The sequence below is a fragment of the Hyaloscypha bicolor genome (assembly GCF_002865645.1).
Source record: "Hyaloscypha bicolor E unplaced genomic scaffold K444scaffold_55, whole genome shotgun sequence".
Classification (NCBI taxonomy): domain Eukaryota; kingdom Fungi; phylum Ascomycota; class Leotiomycetes; order Helotiales; family Hyaloscyphaceae; genus Hyaloscypha; species Hyaloscypha bicolor.
The window spans coordinates 950,225-976,772 of NW_020194557.1; the positions used below are offsets into that span (position 1 = coordinate 950,225).

The 26,548-nt window shown below is 37.5% G+C and overlaps 7 protein-coding genes across 7 annotated transcripts; 4 read left to right on the top strand and 3 right to left on the bottom strand.

The window, feature by feature from the left end:
• Positions 1-10,452: 10,452 nt before the first annotated feature.
• On the top strand, positions 10,453-11,820 carry K444DRAFT_525361 (uncharacterized protein; the record flags this gene model as incomplete). Its single annotated transcript, XM_024874440.1, has 3 exons — positions 10,453-10,747; positions 11,057-11,295; positions 11,365-11,820. 3 exons carry the CDS (start codon positions 10,453-10,455, stop codon positions 11,818-11,820), a joined length of 990 nt encoding a protein of 329 aa, XP_024738981.1.
• Positions 11,821-11,983: 163 nt separating this feature from the next.
• K444DRAFT_525624 (kinase-like protein) lies at positions 11,984-13,123 on the top strand (the record flags this gene model as incomplete). Its single annotated transcript, XM_024874461.1, has 2 exons — positions 11,984-12,761; positions 12,819-13,123. The coding sequence occupies 2 exons, from the start codon at positions 11,984-11,986 to the stop codon at positions 13,121-13,123; spliced, it is 1,083 nt and encodes a 360-aa protein (XP_024738982.1).
• Positions 13,124-13,927: 804 nt separating this feature from the next.
• Positions 13,928-14,524, top strand: K444DRAFT_718913 (Aldo/keto reductase; the record flags this gene model as incomplete). The annotated part of the gene is made up of 1 exon (XM_024888438.1): positions 13,928-14,524. Exon 1 carries the CDS (start codon positions 14,000-14,002, stop codon positions 14,522-14,524), a length of 525 nt encoding a protein of 174 aa, XP_024738983.1. The 5' UTR covers positions 13,928-13,999.
• A 1,257-nt stretch (positions 14,525-15,781) lies between these two features.
• Positions 15,782-16,870, top strand: K444DRAFT_525550 (uncharacterized protein; the record flags this gene model as incomplete). Its single annotated transcript, XM_024874454.1, has 1 exon — positions 15,782-16,870. One exon carries the CDS (start codon positions 15,782-15,784, stop codon positions 16,868-16,870), a length of 1,089 nt encoding a protein of 362 aa, XP_024738984.1.
• A 650-nt stretch (positions 16,871-17,520) lies between these two features.
• K444DRAFT_662197 (uncharacterized protein) lies at positions 17,521-18,396 on the bottom strand (the record flags this gene model as incomplete). Its single annotated transcript, XM_024886669.1, has 2 exons — positions 17,521-18,188; positions 18,381-18,396. 2 exons carry the CDS (start codon positions 18,394-18,396, stop codon positions 17,521-17,523), a joined length of 684 nt encoding a protein of 227 aa, XP_024738985.1.
• A 1,187-nt stretch (positions 18,397-19,583) lies between these two features.
• On the bottom strand, positions 19,584-20,212 carry K444DRAFT_642253 (uncharacterized protein; the record flags this gene model as incomplete). Its single annotated transcript, XM_024884715.1, has 2 exons — positions 19,584-20,084; positions 20,165-20,212. 2 exons carry the CDS (start codon positions 20,210-20,212, stop codon positions 19,584-19,586), a joined length of 549 nt encoding a protein of 182 aa, XP_024738986.1.
• Positions 20,213-24,607: 4,395 nt separating this feature from the next.
• K444DRAFT_514127 (heterokaryon incompatibility) lies at positions 24,608-25,093 on the bottom strand (the record flags this gene model as incomplete). The annotated part of the gene is made up of 1 exon (XM_024873534.1): positions 24,608-25,093. A coding segment is annotated over one exon (486 nt), but the record flags the coding sequence as incomplete, so codon positions are not given.
• Positions 25,094-26,548: the final 1,455 nt, after the last annotated feature.

Consider the following 26,548-nt stretch of genomic DNA (forward strand, 5'->3'; position numbering starts at 1 on the left):
TTGGCACGATTCTTCTTAATCTATTGCCAGTACTAAATATGACCTTAATTCCAACTTTTTCTCAACAGCCTTATTATACAGGCTATGGCGTTAGTTCGGATAGCGTATGGATCACGCGGAATTCGAAGAGGCTATTATAGCTGCCGACGGAGTACCGGTCGGTCTGCTCGGCCGTAGCGGGGTCGGCAGTTGTCCTCGGCTATTCGTCGGGGCGGGTATTAATCTTTCAGTTCTCGATCAAGGAGGCTCTATAGCGGACTTCTTTAAGGATAGAATAGAATAGGGGTTCAATCCGTCAGTCAGCGCAGCCGGGACAAAAAAGAATTCTGAAGCTCTTATACAGACGCAAATAATTATATGGCGAGATAGTCAAACTTTAATGAAATTTTTAATATTAAGCAGTTATAAAAATTAATAGATAGTCACAGGACATCTTAGTATATATAAGATTCGAAATAGTCGCATGCGGACGCGATTAGACGGGCGATAATACCAAGTACCTCGAGTTTGTTTCCGTATATAGAGTATTTCGCCTCGCAAGAATGTCATTTAGGTCATTAAAAGCAGGGTCTAAACTCAGCTAGCCAAGACTTAAATTATCGAAAATGGGAATATTATCTTTAACTTATAATCCAAAACTTGCCAATAAAATCTATATACCGATTTTCGCCAGTATTAGCTAAATCCTCAGGCAGTACTATAATCCTGCTCCTCTCGGCACTCTTCCGACCCTTACGGACTCTGTCATTAATAAGGTCATCTTCGAATTCGTTAGCAATTTTGCAAGAGAAGCGGATTCCCCTTAGAGGCTAGGGCTAAAAATCGAAGAGGTTCGTCGTTCTAGGCAGAGCGTAAAACAATTTGAGAGAAAAGAAAAATCGGAAGTGAAAAGCCGGAAGTGAAAAGCCGGAAGTGAAAAGCCGGAAGTGAAAAGCCGGAAGTAAAAAGCCGGAAGTGAAAAGCCGGAAGTGAAAAGTCGGAAGTTTGTTGCAACAGAAGCATTTCTTACCCGAAGAAGAGGATGGGCCGATTTTATTGGCTGCGCATAGGGCCACTTCTTGCTCTGGTCGGAGGATATCGGGAAACGGAATTTTCCGGCAAGGTATGCGAGCCACAAACGTCGCAGCCCCACGTTTAGTAGCCACAGATTTTTATTACAAAAATATAATAAATTTTACCAAGATTACTATAACCACGATATAGTTAACCAGGATCCTCGATCGCTTATTAGAGAAAGTATCAGTCTATATGGCAACATCATATGACATAATACGCCCCGGCTACTACAAGAGTAATAATGGCTTCTTAGTATTATAATAAAACTCGGATATCTATATCTAATTATTCTATGAGTTTAAAAGGTAAAAAGAGCTTAATAGTAGTATTACGGGTCGAGAGGTCTTATTATACTATAAAAGGAGGCTCTTTATAAATTCAAGGGGGCGGCGATAACGCAATTGTAATTTTTGGAGTTAATAAGTCAGGAGTATTCGGGAGAGATATATAATATAACTAAAATAAAAATATATAGAAATTTTAATATGTTTAAAGATTTAGAGCCGCTTGAATTCAAAGTACCTATGGTTTATCTCGTAACAGGATATATCTCTCGATCCAGGAACGGATATTAATATATATTCTGTAATTATAATATATTATATATTTAAAAATCAAGCTTCTATAATCTTCTAAAGATTTATAATACAATATTAGTAGTCTAAATTTGGCTCTATCTATACTATAGGAACTAATTCTGCCTACTAGTATATCCGTTTACATATTTTATTAGCCCTATAACAAAAGCCGCGGGATAATATAATAAGGTTATTAGTTTATTTTTATAATAAATCTAAACTTTCTCTCTTATATAATACTTTTTTTATATTTTCTTATATAATATTAATAGTATTATTAAATTACGCTTATAGAGTACTTATTATTTTATTATAGTTAATAAATAAATTAGACTTACTAACTAGAAAATATATTATAGTATCTTACTTTTAGTAAAATATAACCTTTTTAGTATTAATTCCAGAAGTAAGAGTACTAGTAAGAGAAAAAGGCTTCTTAAGTACTAGAATAGGCCCTATAATATTAAATCTACTATTTTTAGTTTTATATAGGAATAAATACTAGCCTTTAATAAAGCTATTTAAGGCTCTCCTATCCTAAATTATACTTATTCCTGAGTATATATACTTGCTATACTTATATTCCGGCTTACTTAATTTTAAATTAACTTTAAATTAGAGTTTCAAAATACTATAAAGCAAAAATTAGCTAAAATTAGAGACCCTAGTAGTTTTCTTCTTTACTACTCTCTATTATATAGTATTAGGAATTTAGTTACTAACCCAAGATAAGATAGTAAAAGCAGGTATTATAACTTTAACTATATGAATTTCACTTCTTTTTTCTTATTACCTAGCTAATATACTTTTAATTATAGTTTAATTTAACTAATATCTATTTACTAAATCCCTTAGTTAAGCCGCATATTATATCAGGAAGTAATCTTATCTAATTACTCTAAAGTAAAGTTTAGAATATAGCAAGTATACTTATAATAGCTATTATTACTACTAGTAGTAAAATTTAGAATATTATAGATATTACTAAAATAGCTATTTCTAAAATTAATATAATTAAAGTATTAATTCCAAGAAATTATTTACTTAGGATTAAATAATTCTATATAAGCTTTAGTAATTATATGAAATATAATAACTTATTATTAAATATTTCTAATATAATACCAGAAATTATTATAAGCTTTATTAATAACGAAATTTAGTCTTTTTAGCCTCTAGAAGTAATTATAATAAAAGTTATATTTATATTTATTTAAGACTCTTTAGTATTTAGCCTAGGTTTTTTAATTTTTATAGCTATTATATTTATTTATTTAATATTTAAACTAATTTCTATTATAACTTTCTTTCTAAGATTAGGAATTAGTTTATTAGCTATATTATACTTTATTTCTTTTATTATATTTACTATTATTCTTTACTATATATAATTAGAGATATATGGGCTTGAATTAGTTATAGATATAGAAAAAAGAAATATAATTAGTTAGTATATAAAAGCTCTTATTTATACTAGTATTATAATATTATTAATAATCTTTATATTATTTATTATATAAAAGAGGCTTAGAGCCAAGTAATTAGTATTAGGTTTCTATTATTCTATTACTAGATTATAGATTAAGCCTAAAAATATAGCTTTCTATATTTGCCCTTTTATAATATATAATAAAATTCTTTCTTGGCTTATATATAACATTTTTCTAATTTATGGCTTTAATATAATAGAATTAATTCATTTACTTAAATAAAGTTTCTATTTATAGATTTGTCTAGATAAGAGCTTTAGATAATAGCTAGTATTCGTATTATAGAAAATTAATATAATTCGTTTTTAGACCCCGAATTATCTTTAAGTATAAGGAAATTTATATTCCGGATTTATTTGAATAAAAATATAAGAAATATATAAAATACTAAGTATTTTAATAAGTAAGAAAGAATTTATAGCTCTTATCTAATATTATATTTATAGTTATACTAGTAGTATTTTATTATATAAAGTTAATATTCTTTTAGAAATTTCTATAACTAGCTATATAACTACTTTTATTCTACCTTAAATACTACTAAATTATTTCTATTTCTATTTCCTATAGTTATAAATAATAGTATTTTAAAGCTTTTATAAAGGCTTTTATTAATACTACTAAATAAGTAATAGGTTAATACTTTAATAAGCTAATAACTAATAAACGAAGAATAAAAGATTAATGTTTTAATAAGTTACTAACTAATAAATAAAAATAAAAATATTAATAAATTATTAAGTTATTAAAATATTAATAAAATACTAAAGGAGATATTTAAAGGCCCCTAAGAAACTTTTATATTTCTCTAAAGCCTTTCTAGCTTCGAATTAGTTAGAGTCTTTATTATTATAATATATTATTAAAATTATAAAGCCTTTTATTTAATAATATAATTAATATTATATTTGGACTTTATATATTTATATTTGGGATTCTCGGTATTATTCTAATATAAGTAATATAGAAATAAATAAATTAGACCAGAAGATTTATATAAGCTAAAAGTATATATATTAATCTATTTCTTAAATATTATTATTAAATTCTTTAGCTAATTTTATTTAGTTAATTATTTCGAACTTATTTATAAATATATTTAATAAATAGTAATTAGGCCTAACTACTTATAGAATTATAGACTTAATACTAGAGAAATCTTAGGTAAAATATACTTTGCCTTTAAATAATCTCAAAATAAAGTAATAGTTATAAAGATAATTAAATCTTAAATACTTAAGAATAGTTATATTATTTATAATAAACTAATATTTATATTTTCTAAATAAAAAAATATATATATATTTATTCTATAATAAATCCAGATATAATATACTAGGTACTATAAAATCTCTAGCCATAATTAGCCTTTATATCTAAGGCTTTATAAGAAATTATAATATAAATATTACGGGATATATGAGGCTATTTTATACTAAACTAAAATTAGTAGCCGAGATACTAATTCATATAATAATCTTACTTAATTTTGCCTGCTATAGTACTATAAGGCTAATAATAATCTCCTATATAGTAATAAGGCCTTAGAGCTCGAATAAGACTTCTTTAGAAATATTAGAAATAATATAAGCTTAGTAATAAAGCTATAATAAAGAAATATAATTATATTATAAAAGAAGACTTTATATAAATCAGGTATAAGAGTAATAATATAAATGTAATTTTCTAGTAAAGGAAATTTAGGGTATCTAGAAATAGCTATAAAATATAATTTATAAAAAATTATAGGAAATATTAAAATATATATAGATTTTAAAATACTTTAAGTTAAAATATCTATTATTTTTTTCGGTATACTAGTTTTTTTAATATATAAAAATAGATATTATATTAATTAATCCTAATAAAGCTAACTAATTAGTTAAATATAAACTATAAAATAAGCTAAGTTTAAAAAAGTCCTAAAAATTATTTATATATTAAGATACTTTCTCTAATACTATTATAATAGCTTCTATTTTTTAAATTAGCTTCTAGGCTACTAAAATAAAATATACTACTAATAAGGCTATTAATTATCTATAATAACTACTATATTAAACTAGACTAGAATAATAGGCCTAATTAAGATTATATTCTAAGTATTAGAAATATTAATAAGATATCTATAAGTTTAGTCTTAGAACTCTCATATAAAGAAATTAAAGCAGTTGCCTTAAGTAAAGAAATTATTATAGAAAAAGTTATTATAAATACTATTAAAATAATTAGTATAAATAATAAATAAAAGAAATAGTTTTTATTAAATAAGCTATAATTAATTTTGGAAAATTAAGTAAAGTTAGGTAAGAAAGAAATTAGTTTCTTTATTTATTTTTAAATATTTGAATTTTTTTTATTATTTAATAATTTTTAATAAAGTAATATCTTAGGAAATATCTTTTATCCTATTTACTAAAAGCAAGCCTTAAAAGTAAAGCCCTAGAAATCCGAGTCTAAATAATAGAAAATTAAATAATTTTAGATTTAGAATAATTATTTTTAAATAATAATAGTATAATAATATAGAATTAATTAGCTTATCTAAAAAAAGACAGAAAATATAACTATATATATATAAAATACTATAAAACCGAAATAGTACTTTTATATAATCTTATATATAATATAACTTTAAGATAAGATCTTTCTTACTAAATAGGACTTAATATAATTATTACTTAGATTAGCTTTATTAATCTAGCTATTTTAATCTTCTAGATATCCTGCTTATCTAACCTAATATTAGGTAATTATTTTCTTATATCTGCCCTATCTAATTAGGATAACTTAATTATTTATAACTCACTTAATTATAAACTTATTATACTTAAGAACTATAATAAATATCTTAGATATTTAAATATCTTATTTACTAAATATCTTATTTACTAAATATCTTATTTACTAAATATCTTATTTACTAAATATCTTATTTACTAAATATCTTATTTACTAAATATCTTATTTACTAAATATCTTATTTACTAAATATCTTTATTTACTAAATATCTTATTACTAAATATCTTATTTACTAAATATCTTATTTACTAAATATCTTATTTACTAAATATCTTATTTACTAAATATCTTATTTACTAAATATCTTATTTACTAAATATCTTATTTACTAAATATCTTATTTACTAAATATCTTATTTACTAAATATCTTATTTACTAAATATCTTATTTATTAAATAAAAAATATTCTGGATTTTAATAAGAAATAGATATATTTCTTATAAAGTTATTACTAAGTTTATTATTAATCCTACTAACCCGAGAATTAAGTAGCTTCTTATTATTAAGAGTATTTCTTAGATCTAGTCTATAATAAGCAAATTATATATAAATTAAATAAGTAGTTTTAAGTTACCTAGATTTAATAAGTTACTAGTAATAATAAAATCTTTATTAAGATAATTATAACCTTATTTAATAGCTATATTTTTATAGGTTAGAATATTAGTTAAGTTTATTACTAGTCTTTTTATAAAAAGAATATCTTTAATAATTAAAAGATTAAACTAATTAGTATTATTAGTTAGGGAAATAAAAGTTCCTATATCTTAGTTAGACTTAATTCTCTAAAAAAATATTAGTATTATTAATATATACTAGAAGCTATAGTAAAATCTATAGGAAAATCTCTAGGTTCTAAGGCTTGGGGTTTTTTTTAATAAAGGTTTATAAGGTTCTTTATCTCAATTATATTATAGTCTAATACTATAATATATATCTTATAAGAACTTAATTTACTAGGGCTAGTAGTAAAGCTTTAATATAATAATAAGATAATTATATTATCTTTAATAAATAAAATAACTAATTAAAAAAACAGGCTCGAGTTAATATTTTCAAATATATTGAAATATAATAGCTAAACCGGTATATAGGTTTTACTCTCGAACTCGTCTTTAGCCTATTTAGTTAGTAGTATTAAACTTCCCAAGTTTACTAATAAAGAAGTTAATAAAGTAATTAAAAGTACTATTAATATAGACTTCGAATAATAGATTAAGGATATTAATATTCTATATCTTTTTTAGTTACTATATTTCGCTATCTAATTAATAAATTCATAAATATATATTATATATTCTCTAATACTAATATCTAGGTCTTATTTAAAAATAGTTCTATTTATCTTATAATTACAGGATCTAGTACCTATATTATTTACTAGCTTAGATCTTTTTAATATCTTAATAAACTTACTATAATAAATATTGTAAAAATAGAATTTAATTTCTTAAATAGATTTAAAAGTATTTTTATATTATAATAAGAAAATATCTGGATATCTAAGTAATTTAGAATTATCTAGGCTTTATTTTTTAAAGGTTATAAAATAATTAAATAAATACTTTCTTTATAAAATAAGATTAGAAAATAGTTATATTTATTTTATTACTAGTAATATTATATTACCTTAATAAAAGAAATATATACTAACTAAGGCAAGTGCCCTATTATAAGTAAACGGGTTATATTATACTAGAAAAGGTTTATAACTATTTAAGTAAGCCTAGTAATAGTTTTTCTATGCCTGATTTCCTATAATTTATTTATTATAAAAGAAGTATAATTTAGTAAAACTATTTCTTATAATAGCTATATATATACTACTATTTTTATAAAGCCGGTTTACTATTAATAGAACTTATATTAGCTAGATATATAATAAGAAAAAGAATAAAGAAAGCTATAATACTAATTTATATATCTTATATTTCTAATCTATTATTAGATAAAAGTATTTTTTAGGCTTTAAGTTAGGGTAATATACTACTTTAATATCTTATTAATAAAAAGTAATTAGATTATAGAGAACTACTTGTCCTATATTACTATAAATAGAAATAATAATAAATATATTATTTACTAAATAATTATATTCTAGTATTAGAATACAGGTATAGGAAAATAAAATCCGGTAGTATTTAGTTAAGTTAGACTTGCTATTCTTGGAAAGAAGCTCTTTTAATTAGTATTTCTGGTATTTATAGAGCTTTTCTATAATAAGCTTCCTTTTCTATACTTATAATTTCTTTTACTAATTCTTTATTACTAAATTATTTCTAGAGAATAAAAAAAGGTTTTCTAACTCGTTTTTAATAGCTTTAAATTCCGGGCTATTCTCGAGCTCGTCCTGCTTTTTAGTAGAAAGAAACTACTATAGTTCCGGATTATGAAATATAGTCAAGTCCCGAAATAGATTACTAGGAAAGCTATATATTAGAGTACTAAAATAGGTACTTTAACTATTAATTCCGGTATTATTTAAAGTATAATAATAAATATTTTCGTTTATATAATTCCTATACTTTATTCTTTAAGTTAATAAATATAACTTATTTATATATATTAGTTAGAAGCTAAATATTTCAAATTAGTATAAATAAATATACTAATAAGCTAGAAGCTTTTTATTCTAAAATTATAGATTATAAGTAATATAATATAGGAAAAACAAAAGCCTAAATCTCTTAAATATTTATTATATATACCGGCTATATTAATCTCTTTAATACTTCTCTAAAAAAAAGATATATTAAGAATATTTAGATTCTATTCTAATTAATATATCTTATTATCTAATAATAGCTTAAGATTAAGAAATACTTCTATTATCTTATATATTCTAAAAGTATTCTTTAAAATAAAAATAGTAAGATATATAAGAATTAGATTTCAAAATAGTAATATAAGTATTAATTTCTTATATAAGAAATATTATAATCTATTAAATTATTAGCCCTTAATTAGTCTTAATATCTTTTAAAAAAGTAAATCTTTTATATAGGGTATTAGTTATATTCTTTATATCTTATATAAGCTATATAATAAACTCTAGGTTTCTATTCTTATTTCGAAATAATTTAAACTTAATATCCTAATAAAAACTATTAGTTATAATATCTAGTTATTACTTAAGTACTAAGAAACTTACTTAATAGTAAAGGCCTTAACTAGAACTAGGTTAGTAAGTAAATTCTATATACTTTCTTATTTTTAATAATAAGAAAATATTTGCCTAGATCTTATTCTAAAGATCTATTCTAATTCCTGACTTTAAATATATATTCTAATTATATTACTAGAATTAAGTTCTAAGGTATTTAAAATAAATTATTATATTATATCTTTTCTTCTGCTTTTAATATACTATTTTAAGCATTTCTAGTAAAGGGCCTTATATAAACTAAACTATATTAGTAATTAGAATCCGTATTTCCGGGAAAAAGAAATTATATATATTTCTAGTATTTATAATTAATTATTTACTAAGTTCTAGTAAATTACTATCTTTTAAACTACTAGAAAAATTCTTTAAATATATAATAATTATACTTATATATATTATAGAATTACTAAAAACTCCTTTAATACTATATATTATATCTATAGTAAAATCTTATAGTATTTTTATATTATATAAAGTAATAATAAGATATTTAAGCTTAAACTAGTTAAGTTTATATCTATTAAATAAAGAACTAAGTATTAGAAATATCTTATTTTAGATTATAGGAACTTACTAGTTCTATATTACTAGTATATAATAGTATTTCTTTAAAATATATAATTAGAGTATTTTCTTGATTTCTTTTCTAGTAATAAGAATATTTTTATTTTTCTTAAAGCTATTCTTATAGGCTTTCTTAAAGAAATCTTTAGATAATTTATACTTTAGTATTATAAAGAGTTATATAATAGTAAAAGTAAAGTAAAGAAATAAAAAAGAATAAAGTAATATAAAATATATAATATTATCTAAAAAAAAATAAGATTAGAAATAGTCTAGTAATTAAGTTAGGAAAAAGGAATTCAGGTTATAAATAGAGACAGGAAGAGAATTTATAGGAACTAGTAATAAATCTCTCTTCTTAAATAAGACCTTTATATTCTACTACTATAGGTAATTACTTATAATATAATATAAATCTATTTTTATAAGAATCTAGTTCGAGATTCTTGGGAGCCTATTTAGGCTTCCTAGGGATTATTGCCAAAACTTAATAAAAATGAAAACAAAAGGCCCTAGTTTATATCTAGCCTGATTAGAGATTAAATACGTAAGTGAGAAGTAGGTACTGCTCAGGGGCTGCTCAGGGACTACTCAGGTTACTCAGGCTGCTCAGGTGAGCTAGATGAGGAGAGGGTGAGCCAAGGGTAATTAGCGCCTGAGTAGAAGCGGCGAGCTTACTAACCGGCCTTAGGACGAAGAAAAAAAAAGTTGTGCTCGACTACCAACTCATACAGTCTCCTGAATCAACGCATTTATGCTTCCTAATCAACACTCAGTTTATCCTTAGCGGCGAGATGGCTGCTCCAGACTTCGGATTCTCGTTTGGCGATTTCGTATCCGCTATCAAGATCGTGAAGGATATTTGTCGAGCCTTACGGGATACAGGGGGTGCGAAGGACGAATTTCAACATGTTTTAATTGATTTACAACACTTGGTCATCCTTCTAGAGCAGCTGAACCATGGTGTGTGGGACCATGGCGGTGATGCGGGCCACCTCAATGCAATCAAAGGCATGGCCTTAACTTGCAAAACACCTTTGCAAGAATTCCTGGATAAGATGGAGGAATATAAATCTTTGCAGGGAACGAGTATTAAAGGTTTTAAGGCTAGATTGGGGAGTGAGGCAAGGAAGGTACAATGGGCCATTGGTATGAAGGAGGAGGTGGAGAAGTTTAGGACGGTTATCATTGCGAAAATGGTTTCGATCAACCTTCTCATCCAGCTTCATACACTGTAAGTTCCATTATTTATTATCAGTGACAGAACTTGCTAAGCTGGCAAATTTAGTTCAACGGTATCCAAACTTAGCTCCGAAGCGCGACCTCTGGCGGAAACATCGACACCTCTCCAAACCCAAATGCAAGGCTGTAGGGAGGATATCCAGCAGCTATCCGGAGAAATGGGGAAAATAAGTCTGGAGCAAACTGACACGGAAAGAAGTATTAGCACGCTTGTTCGAATTTTCACAGGCAGTAAGGTTGGTGTGGAGCATTTTCAAAATCTCAATAGAGCGCAACATACCGAAGTACAACGGCGGTTCAATAAGTTGGAAAAAATGCATAAATGCGGGCATGTTATCACGGTATCAAACTCTGAGGCAATCAAAAGACTGGAAAAGATTATTCAGCAGCTTTTGGTTGTATTTGGAGGGTTCTCGGTGGCTGTGCTGAAGCTCCTGAGATTCGTCCTAAGGACTGATCTGGAGACTTATGCCTTGTTACGAGAGATGCATTGCACGATACTACGGGCCCTTGTGTTCGGAAATCAGGATTCTATACAATTTACCGATGCTCTGGGGAGAACGGAACCACTTCCTTACCAATATTTCCGTCACTGGGATATCTTTGAGGCGATGCTTAGATGCCGGTTTAAGCAACTACCGGGGGAGAAGTTAGTGGAACAGGGACGATATCATCTGCTCGACACAAAGCGAAAAGACCTTGTCATTGATCGAAGCAGATGGGAGAGGTCTGTTTTCCCTGGTACGGGTATCAGCATGTCAATGATTATTCTCGGCATGCTATTTAATAAAGGGTCATGTCCAAGGGTTACATGTGGCGCACGAAATGCTCACCGCTCAATCGAGTCTAGCTTTATCATCCGGTCAGTACCTCGAATTGCAATCTGTGGCAATCCTGACGCACTTCAGCTCCAAATGTAATCTCGAGTATCGCTGCCTTGATATATCTTTGCAACGGGAAACCGGTGTGGAAGAAGCTGTCGATCATGAAGGTAATTCTCCTCCAGCTGGAGGACAAGATATGTCCTGCAGTGAAGGATATCGTCCCCAAACGGAGATAAAGCTTGATGGCCTTGACTTCCCAATGCCACTAAAACTTAAGATTTCCGTCGAAGAGGAGCTTGAGGCGTTTAAGTCAATTCACATCCAGACAAAGTCAAGCGAGTTATTAGACGAAAAGCCGCTGGAGAAAAATGACAACGGTACAGCTCCAGCTACGGTAATTGAGGAAAGGATCAGTATCCTTATACCAAATCTTTTATTAACAGATCTGCAGATTCTGCCAGACGAGCCTCTCGGACTCCATCCAACACCAGAGTCTCGGGTCGGGAAGTACCTTATGCGTTCTTTGGAAATAAAGGGAATTCTGGGAACGGGAGCATACGGAATCGTTTACTCGGCGATGGACCATTCTCATCAGACTTGGTATGCTCTCAAAGCACTCAGCAAAAAACGCATAAATGGAGCGCCATTGGACAGGAGGCAACGAGAATTCCAAAGTCGGGAGATTCAACTTCACTACGCCGCCTCAGCGCACCCCAACATAGTTTCTCTGTTAAGGATTATAGACGATCCGGAATGCACCTATATTGTTCTACAGTATTGTCCAGATGGAGATCTCTTCTCGAATATTACCGAGATGGGTCGGTTTGTGGTAAATGACTATCTCATCCGAGCAACATTTCTTCAACTCTTAAGCGCTGTACAACATTGCCACAAATTAGGGATATATCACAGAGATCTCAAGCCTGAAAATATACTTGTGGATGGGACGCAAGTTTTTCTTGCCGACTTTGCTCTTTCCACAACAGATTCAGAATCAGATGACCATGGTTGCGGGTCCACATTCTATATGAGTCCAGGTAAGGTTACCTCCCTAGATTCCTCCCACGGCTATTGACCTGCCTGTCTCTCTTCAGAATGCTTCAAAAGTTCCGAAATGTACCGATGCGCTCCGAACGATGTTTGGTCCCTGGGGGTCATTTTGGTGAACTTGACATGTGGCCGCAATCCATGGAAACAGGCTTCCCCTTTGGATGCTAATTATCTAGCGTATCTAGAGGACCGCAGTATCTTGAAGTCTACCCTACCACTATCGAACGAATTAAATGACATCCTTGTCACGATCTTTGAACCCGACGCCGAGGAACGCATCACTACCGAAGAGCTTATTACCGCCGTCACTACCTATCCGACATTCTCAAAGCCCTTGGTTACTCTTTGAAGCTAGACTGGAATAGCATAAGCTTCTCTTGCTTTGAGACGGGTATATAATTTCTCACTAATTTCCGGCACCATAATGATCGCCTCAACTTCACGCTAGGAAATTCAACCAGCATTCACAGGCAGAGTTTTCGTACATCGGATTTTGGGCGAAGGAAATGACTCCTTCGCTGGCGATAGAATAGCCGCCATTTATATAGCCTATTTTTAAACTTCCCAGTTCCCTGGATTTCACCCCCTAGCTGGGCGAAAAGAGGCCATTTCGGCCCCCTCGTTAAAAATTGACCATTTCTGATAAAGATGCAGTAATAACTCCGTTCTTAAATCCACCAGTACTCCGATATTTGAGTTTGCAGTTGCAAGTCTGATCCATTACAAAGAATTGTCCTGTATTTAATTGAAAGTTCCTGTTTTTGGAACTCAAAATACTCTTTGCTACATTCTTGACCCTTCTACCAAATTCAAAATTTTAAGCAGGAGTTTCCCAAAATAGTAACTCTCGTGGGGAAACAAATCGGGCCAATTGGTTTCGGCCTCATGGATAGCAAATTCCCCATCTCTTTCTAAGAACGACTTGAGATCCTAACTCACTGTAGACTTCACCTGCCGCCCCAGTCCTACCCCATACGAATAAGGTTTCAAAAGCCATGAAGGCTGCCCTCGAGTCCGGGTCCAATTTCTGGAATGGAAGCGAATTCTACGGGCCCCCAAATGAGAAACTCATTGCACCTCTTGCATGACTATTACACTGTATATACCGAAGATTCGGATAAGACTATGCTGAGCCTCAAGGGAGGTTCTATGCCCGGCACCTTCACCCCAACAGGAGACAAGGCAAGCCTTACTCGGAGCATCGAGTAGTACCTTAGGATCATAGATGGCACAAAACGGATTGATATCTTCGAGCGTGGCCGGGTGGTTCCAAAAAATCCCGATCGAAGAGACTGTTGGATATCTTGCTGAGTTCGTTAGGGCTGGGAAGATAAGGGGGATTGGTCTTTCCGAAGTTTCAGTTACCACAATTCGCCGTGCCGCCTCCGTCCATCTGATCGCTGCTGTCGAAGTCGAATTCTCTCTTTTCAGCCCCGATATTCAGGAAAACAATGTTGCGGCAACATGCGCTGAGCCCGAGATCCCAATTGTCGTCTACAGCCCACTTGGAAAAGGATTCTTGACAGGGCAGATCAAGTCTTTCAACGACCTGAGGGTGTTCCAGAAGATGGATCCGAGATTCCACGAGGAGAACTTCCATAGGAACTTGGAGCTCATTTCCAACATGAAGTTCTCTACCACCGCAATGGTATTTGCCACCCTCCTCTCCGCCGCCCTCGCAGCTCCCACTACCATCGTCTCCCGCGGCGGCACAGCCTGGAGCGTAGTAGATTTCCTCTCAGAAAGTTAGTCTCTCTTTCTACCTCACCACCATCCACCAGTTAACAAAATCCAGGCCGCAACAACCGTGACTTTTACCTTTCAATTCACCATCCCAGAGCCAGGGTGTGAAACAGTACGCTACCTCGACTGCGCGCAATCGACTTCCTCTTGGTGCATATGCGATGCGGCAACCTGCCTGATTCAAAATCCGCGCCACTTCCACCTTAGTCCATTAGCTGGAGGTATAATGAAGGTGGCGACTTTGCGGTCATGGCGGTGGCGAAGGACAACCAGGCTGCTTGGTTCGGGTATAATAATGTTTGCAGCATGGACGGGAAAACGATGCTCGGGAATGTGGGACTAAATGCTGTTAGCACCCTATACTAGGACTTCTATCTGTCTGATGGCTTGCTTATTGATTTTCAGCATGTGCATTGGAGTTAGCAAGCGCTTTTGGAAGCATTGAAGCTTGCGATTGGTTTACATTCTTTTCTGGTGAGAGTTCGGGTAGTGTTAAGCATAGTAGTTGGACTTCGTCTATTTTTACATTAGGCCAGTTGATTATTCACAGTATGTGATTTACTAGCGGCACTTGCGTTCTTCTTGCTCGGGTTAAAGGCAGTTCGTGCGGCCCTAAACCCCTAGAGTGCCGTCGAGGCTGAACATCTGATCGATGTTGAAACTCCCTTGTGGTTCTTGTACAATTAATTAATCTAATTATTGGTTATCTCTGCCTGCATAGCTTAAAATGAAAAGCCAGTTCCAATTTGAAGCCAATTCTAACCAGTTAAGAAACGATGGATCCTTGGGCCTGACTTTTCGCTCCTCATTTCGACGATTTCTTTTTTGGATTTCCCATCTTTCTAAGTTTTATCTATTATCGAATTTATCTGACGCTTAATTGGTTCTTATATTTACGGCTTTCGTGTCTCAGCTTGGCTTCTATACTTCTGTAGCCTTTTTAGGACATCTTTCCTCTCGCTTAACGTTTGCCGAGGTGTTTACTTCGAGTTAAGCGAGCCGATAGGGGGGGATTATTTCTATTCGGGCGAGCCAAAAACTACTTGAAGGAAGTCGCGCAGAGTTTAAGGATAACCTTGGAGCTAGATTTGGACGACCTTTAAAAATCATGTTCATTATAGGTTCGGATAGACTAAACCTTCTTTAGCGCGCCCGCTCTTTCCTATTTTGGTCTGGACTGACAACAATTCTCTGAAATCCTACTTTATATTTCGCTGACCTGATATCTCACAGATTTGCAGACTCCGAGTCCACCTTACTTATTATGTCTGAAGTCAAGAAACCTCCCCGCTTACAACGCCAAGGTCTCCTCTTCTCCTCACGAAAGCGAAAGCGCTCTCCTTCACCAGCAAATGAACCCACCATACCTCACAACCCCCAGTCTCCAGAAAAGAAAACAATTAAAACAAGTATCCTCATTCTCTCTGACACCCACGGCCACTCTGCCCTCCCGTCCCAATTACCAGAAAACTTACACCTTGACGCCGTCATCCACTGCGGTGATCTATCACAATGCGGAGAGATAGAAGACTACAAACGAACCTTGGACTTGCTGAAAGCAATACCTGCATCTATCAAGCTTGTGATTCCGGGGAATCATGATCTGTCTCTTGATCCCGCTTTCCCGACTCACTCCTCTCCCACCTTCACCACGACCGAGAGGGAAGATTTGTATGCCCAAGCCCTCGAACTCTGGACCAGCCCCTCAGTAAGGGAAGCAGGAATTATCCTCCTTGATCCGGGATTTCAGACCTTCACCCTCTCAAATGGCGCTAACCTCCGCATCTACACAACGCCCTACACGCCCTGCCCACCCACCGTCTCCACTTCAGAATGCGCATTCGGCCATCCCTCCTCTCACGACATCTATAACCCACCTGGAAGCGGGATCTGGTACAGTACTCCATCTGGAACTCCACAAACGCTAATTCTAGATGACAAGAGAGGAAGAGTTGATGTCCTAATTAGTCATGGACCGCCGAGATATAGGTTGGATAGGACGGAAGAGGGGGAGAATGTTGGGTGTAAAAATATTTGGAGGGCGGTTAGGAGGTGTAGACCGAGAGTGCATGCTTTTGGACATGTGCATGCCGGGAATGGGGTTGACAGGGTAAGGTGGAAAGAGGAGGGGGAGGAGTGTTTACCAAGGGATGATGATATTGATGATGGGATTGAGGAGGTGAAGAAGGTTGATGGAAGAATTGCGGAGGGAGGGGTGAGGCTCGTTGAGGCGAAAGGGATTAGGAAAGGGAAAGAGACTCTGTTTGTTAATGCTGCACTTATGGGGGATGAGGTGTTGGAGAGGACGCCTTGGGTGGTGGAGATAGAATTAGAGAGGGCAAAGGTAAAATGAGATGGAAGCGATGATGGGAGGACTGCTCCGCGGTGGCACAGTGTAAGTGAAGATTGTGGGATGTCGGCCTCGTATAAAATAGAAGATTGTACCATTCTGAGCTGGAACCATGCGGAAGTCTAACTGACCTTCCCCTTAACTAGCCGTGAACAATTCTGAAGCCCTAACAAGACTAAGTTGCCAAGCGCGTACAAGCATGGCATGGACATGGCTGAGAAACATAAGCTTTCGGAATAACGTTGGCTTGTGGTTTGGTATGTAATCTTGCAGATTGACACTTGGGAGGCTGTGTCAATTCGGGAGGTTGCTGTATTGAGTGTTAATACATGAAGTTATGGACCTGATAGACTAGGGATACTTACAAAAGGCTCGCCATAGTCACGTCTCCAGTCGTCTCAAGGAATGTGAGGGAGGCTGGATGCAGGCGACAACCTGTATGTCAAGAACCTAGATGAGGGAAGGATATTACCAACGTTTCGTCTCACCATATCTCGAGAGCAACTCAAATAACAGAATGTCATGGATGCAGTTGGAACATTGGAAAATTTCATTTCAGGGTGTCCTCGCAGCGTGCTGTGCAACAAAACCTGGGAATGCGAGTGCGCTACCCAATTCATTTTTCTTTCGTCATTCAAAGCCAACCTAAGGAATTACTGTTGGAATTCATTCCCCCAACTCTGAGTCATGTCATTCATAAATTCAACAGAGCCGGGAGCGCCATAAGAATCATGTTCTTGTCCAGTAACAAGTGAAAGCTGCGTCAGCTTTTGAAACACGGCTTTTGCGTCGGCTCGTAGGGCTGCACCAGAGCGGTGGAGAATGCCAAAGCGAGACCAGTAGTTGGGAATGAACGCAAGATGCGTAGTTTGTTGTAAATTCGCCTTCACATTATCTTTGAATTCCTGGTTGAGGAGTCTGTTTTGAGGACCGCTCCATACACGCCACTTCAACAAATTTCCGTCACCAGATGTGCCGGAGCCGGAAATCTGGACCCACCAGTCCTCACCAAAGTAAAAGGCATCGAGAGAAAGATCGGCATATATGTTAGTTGTACCAAAGCACAGGCGATAATGCTTGAGTACGACCTCTCGAGATTCTCGACAGATGGAAAGGGCGGCAGGGTTGTATGGATTGTCGTTTTCACAAAAAAAGAGACCCGAAGGCTTGCGACGACCGGCAACGCTGAGAGTATGGGAACCGGGCAGAGAGAACTCCGAAATCACGAGACGTATCTCCGGAGGTGCTTTTGGAAAGCGGTGGAATGGGACAACATCTGTAACGGCTTGCTTTTGGCGGAGGTCCAGCTTTTCCCGCGGGACTGACGATCCATTTGTTCTGCCCAGAGAATTAGCACTTCAAAATCCAAGACACATCAAGGGAGCTAAGAGCGTCGAAGTTGTCTTGCTTCACAGATACAAGGCTAAATATTTTTTGTTTGCTCCCGGAACAGCTCCATCGCTCCCGTCTATCGTGGAATGAAATTGTAACTTAGAAGGAGAGGAAACCTTACATACTTCTTGATGCATTTGACCGACTCAGCCTTTACGCCGCTGTGTGCAAGCCCTCAACGCTTTGGTTCTGATCGAAGTTCTGCAGTCAATCAGGATGTCCACGGTGGGTCGAGTTCATTGTCGACCCCGTAGACTCTATGAGCAGCATTAGAAGCGTTCTCAGAAACTTTCTTTCGAGCGGCGATAGCCTCAGAGTTCTGTTGATTCATCGTGACAAGAAGCTGGAATCTTCCCTGTAAGGCTAATACCTAGTCGTAGGGTTTGAAGGCAATCGCGTGCGTCCAAGATAGACTTTTGAAGAAGGGCTGATGCAACACTGCAAGGTTTTCGGTCGACTGCGGTACAACTCAACGGATGGTTAGCTCTAAAACCGGAATTCACGTGGATGACGTGGATGGTGTGGACGAGGGAAGAAGTAGTAGGGAACCTTAAGCGCAAGGTAGGGAAATGAACATTGCGTCAAAGAAGGAAGGGATATAGGAAGGACGAAGCGAGCAGCTGACCACGTGAATAATTGTCGTCACATTTGAAGCAAGTTCTACAATTTCCGATCCTTTCCTTCGATACCTACAATCCACAAAAGTAAGACGCAAGGCTACTTTCTTTCGAGACGAGGCCAGAAATCCTGATAGGAGAAACTCATGGTCGCCCTAGTGGAGATGATATTTGCGTCAAAGACCAACTCCGAACTCCAACGGAGTATTGAGACTACAATGTGGGTGATAGGAAGACAACAGGAGCTCTTGGATAGCACTTGCAGATGAGGAAGAAACCACGACAATGCGATGCTGCCCTGGATGGGAGCACGAGAGCAATCACGTGAGAACGAGGGAGGCTAGGGCCGCAAAAGGAAGTCTATGATTAATTTCTTGCTACTCAATCGCACTAATCCAAATCATACAACGACAAAGCCTTCTGCTTTCAAAATCGCAATGCAATGCAATGCAGAGAAGGACAGTGTCGAAGCTGCAAAATGAAGGAAATCGCTCAAATCAAAAAGGAGTCTTTGTCCAAAGAAAGGACCACGAAAAGCCTTTTCACCCCCGAGTACCTGGCCGTGTGATATCGTACCCATCAATTGTATGACGTCGCTGATCCATCCATCGAAAGTATCTTGAGAAAAGGAGGGGGGTATCTTGTCGTCCAACCGTCGTCCACCGCAGAATATTTCCCATCAACCCAGATTCTGGTAACAGGCCACCTTAGCTACCCATCTTCTCATTCGCAACCTCCTTCGCGTGCTCCTTCTTCTTGCTAAGGAACGCGCCCAACCAACTCAACGCATCACTGCTAACCACAAGACCTGTCGCGACCGTTGCCTTCGCAACAGTAACCAGACCCTCTCCACCAACCTTCTTCTTCTCACTGCCAAAGATACCAAATACATATTCCTTCCCCTCATTCCCCTTCTTCAGCGGGAAGAACACAATTGCTTTGCCCTCATCGTATAACTCTCCCGTGGGTTTCTTGACAACAGGGAACTTGGTGTCGATGGTAGAGAGGGTAGAGTCGCCGATTGAGTCGGCTTTCTTGACGTAGGGAGAGACGTATTGGTATGGTTTTGTGAAGAACGGGTGCAGGGGCTTGCTGAGCTCGGTCACTTTGTTGTATGAGGCGGTTGTGAAGTCGAGGGATTTGGCGCCGATGGGGTTGGATTTGAAGGTGCTGAAGCTATCAGAGATTACGGGATAGGAGAAGAGGTGCTGTTGTTGTCTGTGTTAGTGGGTGGTCTGATGTGTTTTGATAGGGGTTGATGGAGGGGTAGTGGGAGGGAAGGACGTACGCTGAGGAATGCAGAGGATGGCGTTTCGCCGTTTACTTGGGGTGCCATCTTTGTCGGAGTTGATTCTTCGGAGTGTGGCATAGAGAGCTTCTGCGGAGGTCTTGGTTAGCTGTGTTCATGCTCTTTGGTATCGCGCGACGCTGCCGGAGGGATCCGGATATGCCGTGCCTTGCATAAAAGCAAGCTAGATAGGATGCTGGATGTGCTTACTAGTTGGAATAGTTGGAAGGGGATCTTTTGTGCGTGGTACAAGGAAGTTGGGATTGTGTATGAGGGTGGTCAGAAGGACAGTCGACGGAGGTGGAGGTCAGTCAGTTTATTAACCTTTCGTGGGAGCTCTGCCACATTAGGTTGCGCCACAGCTGCGCTTTCCCACGCGATCGATTTGCATGTGCTCGCTTCCCTGTTTTAAACGGTGAAATTGGAGCATGACGAGAGGCCGGCAACAGCCACATGCCTGTGGTAAATGGCGCGGACGGCCTCAGCTGCCAATCAGAGGCAGAAGGTAGGAATGCATGCAGGGGGAAAGGTGGGCTTGAGCTGCGAAAGAAGAGCAAAGAACGTGCGTGGTGCTTGGAAGGCTGCTTTGATTCGAAGATGGATGGCATTCCGCCTGATATTCTGATACGTGGTGGTGAGGCGCCACAGTGGGCAGGGTGAAGCGTGCATTTGCATGTGAAAGTACCTTTCGTCATCAGCTTCAATTTTATTTTTGCAGCACAACAGCGTGGGCTACACACGATCAATGCCATCATTGCACTTGCTTTCGTTCCTCCCACACAGACTCAATTAAAGACTCATACATCCTCTCCGCATTCAGCTTCGTGGAAGCGTTGTCCAGGCTCAATGGTCGTGGTCATAAGCACGGGCAGCTCTTATCAGTAAGGTTACTCTTATCGGAGCTTTCCTCCCCTCTCCCCCGCTGAGGTTTCATCTGAACCGAGCATCATCTCAGGAGCACATCAGAATATCCTCATCCGGATGCCCGTAACTTCTTCAAGAAGAGAACAAGCTTTTTAGAAACAGGTGTTAATGTATTCTATCTAACACTATTACTCTCCACGAACTGTTGTTCTTTGCTACCAGTAGCAATGTTTTTTTATTACTTTGAAGCGGCGGAGCTATTTGTAGATCGCGCGGCTTCAAGGGGTCAATTCCCCGACTTACTAATGCCAATTAGGATTATTGGAATGCTGAGGTTATCTCCCTCTCTTCACTCTCACGATGCACAGTACACCCCAAGCTTAAACCCCTTCGTTACCTCCTCCCTGGATATATTTTCCCCCTCTCCACATACCCCTCACCGAATTCTGCCTCTTGCTCCTTCGTTACACAGCATCTTCCCTCCATTCAAAAAAAAAAAAAAAACAATGATTCAAAGCCAAGCGAGACAACCACGCGGATCACCCCTGTCCGCCCACCCAGCTCCAGGGTTCACTGTCACTAAAAGCCCCACTACTGCGGCCTGAGCTCACCAGCCACACCTCCCCTTCGCTCTGGCATGTGGAAATGTCTCAACGCTGCCTTCTGTCCTCGCTATCCTTCAACGATACGACGTTAGATCGCTCAATACATTCCATTGTGTAAGAAGCGACCCAACAGTTACGAATACTATTCGATTGATGCGGTGGCAACTCGGAGCTGCGGGCCGATGCGGAGGGGAGGAGGGACGGACATGTGGTGAGATCTCAATCTCTCAGATAGGGACCGAGGGGAGGCGAGATCTGAGTTTTCTCCTGCGAACGAGCGATCCGAGGTTAACAACTCTTCATTCTTCATGAGATTTCTGTTCAAAGAGCTACAATACATGCCTCGGGCACGCGATTCATTTGACGGTCGAGTGGCGGCGGCACAGTCCTGGTAGAGTCTATGCTCTGCTTGAGCTTGAGGTATTTTGAGCTGTAAGCGAGATCCTTTTCCTTCTCTTACGAAATGATGTTAAAGTCCTTCCCGTTAGTTACACCTCCCGTAACTCCCGTTCCTCTACAGCTTGCATGAGAAAAATGGAGCAGGAATGCAAGTGCTTTGATGGGGAAACTGCGGAGTGCTTCTGTGCTCCACTCTCGCGTTGCGGACTTGAGTCTTTCATGTGATATTTCCCTGGAAAAATGCCAAGCAGGGCTGACTGGATCTTCCCTTTCATTACCTTCGGCTTGGTTCAGCTTCTTTATCTAGATAAGATGCGGAGAAGATGGGCTTCTTATAGTTGTCAGGTATTTGTTGTGTTGGATTCACAGTTGAATTTCCAGATGAACATTTTGTGCGTGATATTTCAACCTGTGTTATAGTTTGGTGAACATCCAAACCTCGTTTTCATTGAACTTCTACTAGGAAATAGTAGAGTGCGCTAAGAGAGGTCCCTAACTTATGTAGCAGAGGTAGTTTGCCTTCAGCACGTGATCCTCAATATGAGGAATTCGCACGTGATGTGAAATGACACTTTTCACACATTCATGTTACGTTGCATATCGACGGCTGAGAAGGCTATTGCATTTGCGTTTCGTTTCTACCTCTTCCTGATTTTGTGCTTGGGCGGTGGCAAAGGCAAGTATGCTTGCCGTCAAAGGTCTCCCTGTCCTAACTAGAGCTCTGCGTAATTCGATAATCTTTCGAGAGATGAGATTTCCTTTCTGGGGAGATCTTTACCTGCAAGGCTCATCACCACTAGGTGGCCATTACATTACCTCTCTTTCTGCCCGCAATTTCTCGATTATGCGCGATACAAAGCTTCGCGTTCCCGTGGAACTACTTTTGGAAGGAGGCGGGTTGTATTTGAGGGTAGCACGTGATCTCATTCTCATCTCTTCGCACTTTTCAATCTCAATGCCCCATTTCGCTTGTATAGCACCAACCCAGTACGATAGGATCATACCCAGTTTAGAAATAAATTCGGATCCCGATCTCAAATCTCCAAACGAGCTGCTTTGTCTTAAGCACGAGTACTAAGTGTCTTGCCATCCTTTTAGTAATTCGACATATTCTCCTCTCTACTTTTTAGCTCCAGGCTCTCGCGTCTTGGCCTAACCCTCTACTATATGTAGTTACTCAGCTAGAAACAAGACATATTATAAGCAGAGAGATCGAGACGGGCGTTAGGTACAATAGAAGATGTGCAAAGAAAGCAAAAAGAAATATAGGACTTGAGAATTAAAGTTTTGCCGTTTAGACTTACAGCTACCTCCTCTGCACATTCTATTCTAGCTATAATAGGCTAGTGCTGTAGTAATTCGGCACTAAGGGGCTAAAATCCTGAGAGTTGATCATTATTTCCAAATTCAATATCTAATCTATTATCTATACGATAGTAAAAACTTCGTCCGGCCCCCTTGCACTTTTCAGGGTCTCACTCAACTCCATCAAACCGAGTACGAATGCATCTCCGATCAATAACCATTCCCCCGTTTTCTCCTCAACTTGACGCAGAATAAACAGCGGTCTCGTACCGTAGAGTACGCATACCGTGTCACCTTTCTTTAGCTCAAGAGGGCCGACCCCGAGGTATCCCTTTTCAGTGCTGAAATAACGACGGCCTCCACAAATTCGACCGATTTCGTACCCCATATGATGGAAGAGTTCTAGTCGTTCTTTTGGAGGATAAGTGGCCCCTCGACCTTGGGCAGTGCTTTTCATATTTGCCAAAAGATCGACGTAAGCCTGGTGGAAGTCCTCATCTTTCGTGTGTGGCAGTTTCCGGCGAGTATGGCCGACTAATGTGAAGATGTGCCCCATGGGAACGGTCTCCGGTATGATCTTCTGAGCCAGCGCCAGACATTGTGCTTCCCATGTGAGAAAGTCCCCAGCCAAAATCGAAAACTCTGTTCTTAGAAGAGGGTACTCCGCAGTCACGATTTCAGCAACAGTGTCTGCTTGGAATCCACTGATGACTAAGTGGTTGTTCGCTGCTGTCGCCTTCGTGCGGAATAATTCAGCATTCATTTCCTCATCTAGAAGTCCTGCTCGATACCAGTTGGTCGATATTTGATTGGTCCGTGGGTATGAATTCAGATTGGGACACCAAGAGGGGAGACCGGGAACTCGTTGTCGGCCAGCTACCAGGTCGAGGATAGTTGGGAAGCCCTCTTCAATACATGCCTTTGCACAATCGATGGAGGTTTGGATAGAGTCTTGGCTGGGGTCGTTCGAGTAAGAGACTTGAATCCGGTCCCGGAACCCTTTCCCAGTCATGCCGAGCATGGCGTAGGCTCTATCTCGCGGATCAAGGCAAAGTTTTGAGCTTGCAATAACCAAAAGACATGGAAACGAGAGCTGTCTATTAGTCTTTAGGTATCTTTTGGCACTATCCACAATTTCCATCGCGCGTAATCCGTGTTCATGAACCTCCAAAGTCTGGTATTTAGAACACCGGTGTTCCATGTCAAGTCGCCTCAGTTCTTTCGCCACTACAATGAAGATCTCGCTGCTGATTGTTTTGCGACCGCAGATCATTAGAAGATCCGATGCCAGCACGGCCTCCTGAAAGGTCCAGAGACGCCCAAACCATGGCCGGCGAAAGAGGTAGCCAATGGCTGGCCATACTGTACCGTCTGCTTCAGGAAGCCCATATTTTCCAAACTCGGGAGGCCAAGGTGGAAATTGGATTCGTGGCAAAGCTACGCTCAGCCGTTCAAACCAATCCATAGCGAGATCACTATCCTGTCCCGATGGACCAAGCCAAGCCACAACCTGGTATGCTTTCCGATAGATATCCCCCATCCGGCTCACTTGGACGGCTTTCTCCTCGTCATCGTGTTGGTTGATACAGACCGCATCGATCCAAATAGGGAGGTCGAGACTCATAGGTGGATTGAATAGTGTGCGAATAGCATCGTGCAGATTAGCTTTGATCTGCATAGCGAGTCCGTTGCATAATATGGATTCGGTGGCCTCATCAGTGCCCCAGGTATACGATAGGGCATAGAAACGCGGGGCTTGTGCGAAAATAACATTGCTCACTTCGCAGAATATATCACCAGCAGCATTTGATGAAATTTTGAGAAGTCGGACGGAGTCGTCAGGCAAGGCTGAGTAGTTGAAGGTGTTTGTCATGGTAGGTTGAGACCGAATAGGATGCGCTTTGAGAGAGACGGCAAAAAGCGTATGTTAGACGGAGCTGACTACAGGTGTTTGAGGTACTTGGTGGCTGAGAGGGATGTGGTGTTGAACTTGAACAGATGTGGAATAGATGAATGCTTCCAGATTGCGTCGTGTTAGCTGCACGTGGTCAAACGAGGCTGCGGCTTTTACTGGAATTTGAGAGCGGCTGCGGCCACATACTGATTAGGAATGCCTAAGGTCTCAGTTCTCAAATTTCCTGCTTCGTATTTCCAGATCGATGTTGATACCAGCCTAAGTAAAGAGAAGCTACACAGTAGCTTGGGAAATTAAGCGAGTGCGAAAGGGGAGAGCGGGGCAGCCAGGAAAGTTGGGGAGAGATTATAAGGAGTGAGTATCCTTTTAGAAAGACCTAATAAAAGCCATTTCCCATTCGAGATTCAATAACAACTGATTTTCGATGAAATTATATAACAAAATGACTTCCGACTAGTTTGGCGAAGTTGCAATTTTGGAGCCGGCGGAACACTTCAAGAGATCAATACAAAACGGTCCATCTGATTTGAAAATGATTTGAATGGATTGAATCAAAGTAAATTAAAAGATTAATTTAGTTTAAGTCTAAGATTTAAGACAGTCGTGAAAGTCGATTGTTTGAAGTGTTCTGATCGAAAAAGAAGAAAGTGCTCGTTGACAGACGTTGCTTGCTTTTTTACATGTCACCCATAACGATAGACTCCCATCAACGATTTTCGAAGATTGTCTAATTGCCTCTGCCTACCCAATATCTTCGATCAATGAAGGGGCCGGGGCGGCGAATCTACCACAGTGTGAGAAATGAGTAGAGTAGAGTAGAGTAGTGGGTGCTACTCATATTCTACTCAAATGAATTTCTCACTACTCATACTCTACTCAATACTCTACTCAACTACTCTAGAATATTCTAGAGTAGTTGGGTAGTATGCACGTGATACCACACGTGATGTTACACGTGATGCACTAGCTTAATTGGGTAAGGCTCCGGGGTGGCCCGAGTCTAGCGCCACTGTACGAAGGCGGGGGCGTTGAAAATGGTCCATCTCGCTAAGCGAGGATTTGGGACACCCTAGGGGCTGCACAGTTGTAAATGTCTCGTAATGTCTCCCCAAATTTAATTATTATGGAAATCTCGGAAGAGATTGACATACTATTTTCCTATTATATAAGACTCTAATCAAAAGATTCAAGCGTTGCCGTGGGGATTGGTGTGACTTTCCGTACAGGGCGATTTTGGTGTTCCAGGGCGCACTGGGCAGATGGACCATTTTCAACGCCCGTCGCCTTCGTACTGCC